Below are 2,845 nucleotides of genomic sequence, written 5' to 3' on the forward strand. Positions count from 1 at the left end.
ATTACCTGAACTCGAGAAGCAGCATTTCATGGCAATAAAAAATTTCCAAAATATAAATACTATATAATTATAAGTTGAGCTCATATATTTGCAAAATCTGTTAGATTCTTACAATTATTATTCTTTTAGTGATGAGATTAGTATGTTGTTAAGTCAGCAGAATGGTACCTGTCTCTTCATGTTATTATGTAGCAAAATGGTACCATGGAAGGAATATGACCCACGAACATATAGTGGTGGAATTTTACACAACCTAAACCATTCTTATTGAATTTTGTGGATATTGTCATGATTATGGCTTGGTAATTAAATAAAAAGGAATTAGGTTCAGTCCTTTACAATAAGTGATGAATATGCACATTAGTATGGTGACAAGGTCTTTAGTTATTGCTATTGTTAACCATAAATCCTTCCATCGATGGAAACATTTCTATGGATGAAAAGTGAAAATGCAGTGTGGTGTGTGCTGTGATATCCTTGAAGATGAATAAATGCATTCTACTGTGTAGCTTTTAACTTTTGATTCTCATTAATACCATAGTATTTACCGGTACACCTTTGCATTGTCTTCTGTGATATTCAACCTGAATCTTGAAAACCCTGCATCTGTTCATTCCTGATATTATGCAATAAAAATTGTTAGTGTTATAAATGAAATTTGAAAATTAGACATGGCTACTCTGTTTTAATAGTTGGTGAATGCTAACCATTAACTATTTGAACCCTTGGTCCTTTTGTTAGACCAAAAACGCATCAGGCATGGCCCTTATGGCACATCAAAGAAGGATCTCAAGCTTCAGCACATTTGATCCATTTGATCAATCAACCTGGCATCCATGAGAACTGGTTAGTAGTGGGTAGTTCTTTCTAGGGTTCTCTCCAAGAACCACCACTTCTGAATTGACAATATAGTAGCATTACCAAAAAGTTACTCTTCTTGGTACTTGTCTACCCAGAGCAGTGTAATGAACACCGTAGATCCATTTTCACTATTTACATGAGATTGACAGTAAAAAGTAGAAATGTGGACACGACACATAAAAAATCAGCATGCGAACAAAAGATGCCAACTAGTCAAACATTGCTCAGATCTGCAGCCAAGATAATGGAGTACTGACATCTTGATCTTCCTTTCCGCCCATGAGCTTGCTTCTAACTTCAAGGAATGCTTTAACGAAGTCAATGTTATTGTTCAATCCCCTAGTTTTCATACAATCCTTAGCTATTCTTTGAGGTCTAGCATAATACGTCACATTCCTGGCCATATAAGAATATGAAACCACTGTGGCCATGGGAAACTTATAAAGCAACCATAAACAAATGTATTGCTGGCAACAAAACTCACTTCTTTTAATCTTGAATTAAAAGCTTGATGAATTGCTACATCGGCGCAGTCCGTAATCTTCCAAAGAATTGTTTGTTGGCAAAATGCCCACACTATGATCTGTGCTACTAAGTGATATCATATCATCATCCACCCCAAGCATGGCAAGGGTGAGATGGGTTTGTATATCATGCCCCCCCTGATTTTCTACAATGTCATCCTCATCTGAAGTATCCATATCCTTGATCATTGTATTCTGGCACCACGCCCAGTCAGTCCTCTCATCTTCTCCTTGTAGTAGTTTTAAAATCTGCCATTAATCATATCTTGGTATTAAAGAGTAAGCAGAGATGAACAGATGTGGTTAACATAGAGTGTTTTATAGCTAAAAGAAAATGTAAGAGAAATTGCACCCTAAAGTAATTTTTGCAGGTAAAGAATACCCTCAAAAAACACACGAGGTAGTAAAAACAAGCCCCTGAAGCATATAGAAATGAATAGAGGAAGATAAATTACTCGGCTCATGCAAGGAAGGTAATGAGATGTTTCCCTTAGACAAAGCGTAGCAGCAAGCATCATTCTATGCATTTCATTTGTATCATAAACATTTTGCAAACATTTGTCAGCAAGACTTTCCATATTCCCATCCTGTAAGAGTGGTCTTGCCTGGTTTCAACATTTACAGAAGGTTAAACATGAGCCCCTAATAAGGATAATCAATATAAATAAACATGAAGAAGAGAGTCAACTGTAAAAACCAGGACTTACCCACATAATCAGGCTTTCTTGACCCTTGGGACTTGCTGTATCAATTGGCTTCCTTCCAGTTATTAGCTCAAGAAGGACCACACCAAATGCATACACATCCATCTTCTCATTAACCTTTCCATAAACAAAGTATTCTGGAGCAAGATACCTGTCAAACTACAATCACAATTAGTGAATTTACAAATTGGATAGCTTTAATCTGAAAATGGCCAATCGAAACTGGGAAGATGCTTACATACCCAAATGTTCCTAAAACATCGCTGCAAGTGATATATGAAGATGTTGGTGCCCACCTTGCTAGCCCAAAATCTGACAACTATTATAATAACACGCACATTAATTCTGTTGAAATTTTTCATTAGTGCAGAATTCCAAGTTTCAGTTTACAAGTCTAGATCACTAAGATCTCTTCAAATACTGAATTGTGCAATTTAGTCTTGATTCTTCTTGCAGTAAAAAGATTTATACCTATGGTTCAAACTCTTCAGAAAGCAAGATATTGGAAGACTTTACATCTCCATGAATGATAGATTGAGAAAAGCCATTATGCAAGTAATCTAATGCTTCAGCAACTCCTACAGCCACTTTTAATCGCACTTTCCAAGGAAGTATTGGCTTTTCCTCTCCTCCTGAAAAATATATACATAGTCAATAGCTAGGACTATAATCAAATCTCAGAAAAGAGAAAATGAAAGACCCTGCCATACAATACATAACACTATGATGCTTAAAACGTACTACTGCTTAATATTT

General features: G+C 36.0%; 1 protein-coding gene across 1 annotated transcript; it reads right to left on the reverse strand.

Annotated features, from left to right (window-relative positions):
* Window positions 1–1,237: 1,237 nt before the first annotated feature.
* LOC149235729 (protein kinase STUNTED-like) lies at window positions 1,238–2,464 on the reverse strand. Its single transcript, XM_089461448.1, has 4 exons — window positions 2,332–2,464; window positions 2,093–2,240; window positions 1,841–1,990; window positions 1,238–1,634 (listed from the first exon to the last, which is right to left on the reverse strand). Exons 2-4 carry the CDS (start codon window positions 2,192–2,194, stop codon window positions 1,362–1,364), a joined length of 525 nt encoding a protein of 174 aa, XP_089317574.1. The 5' UTR covers window positions 2,195–2,240; window positions 2,332–2,464; the 3' UTR covers window positions 1,238–1,361.
* Window positions 2,465–2,845: the final 381 nt, after the last annotated feature.

This window comes from Pinus tabuliformis, chromosome 8, assembly GCF_031772625.1.
Source record: "Pinus tabuliformis cultivar Carrire ecotype Pingquan chromosome 8, CPIR1, whole genome shotgun sequence".
Taxonomy (NCBI): domain Eukaryota; kingdom Viridiplantae; phylum Streptophyta; class Pinopsida; order Pinales; family Pinaceae; genus Pinus; species Pinus tabuliformis.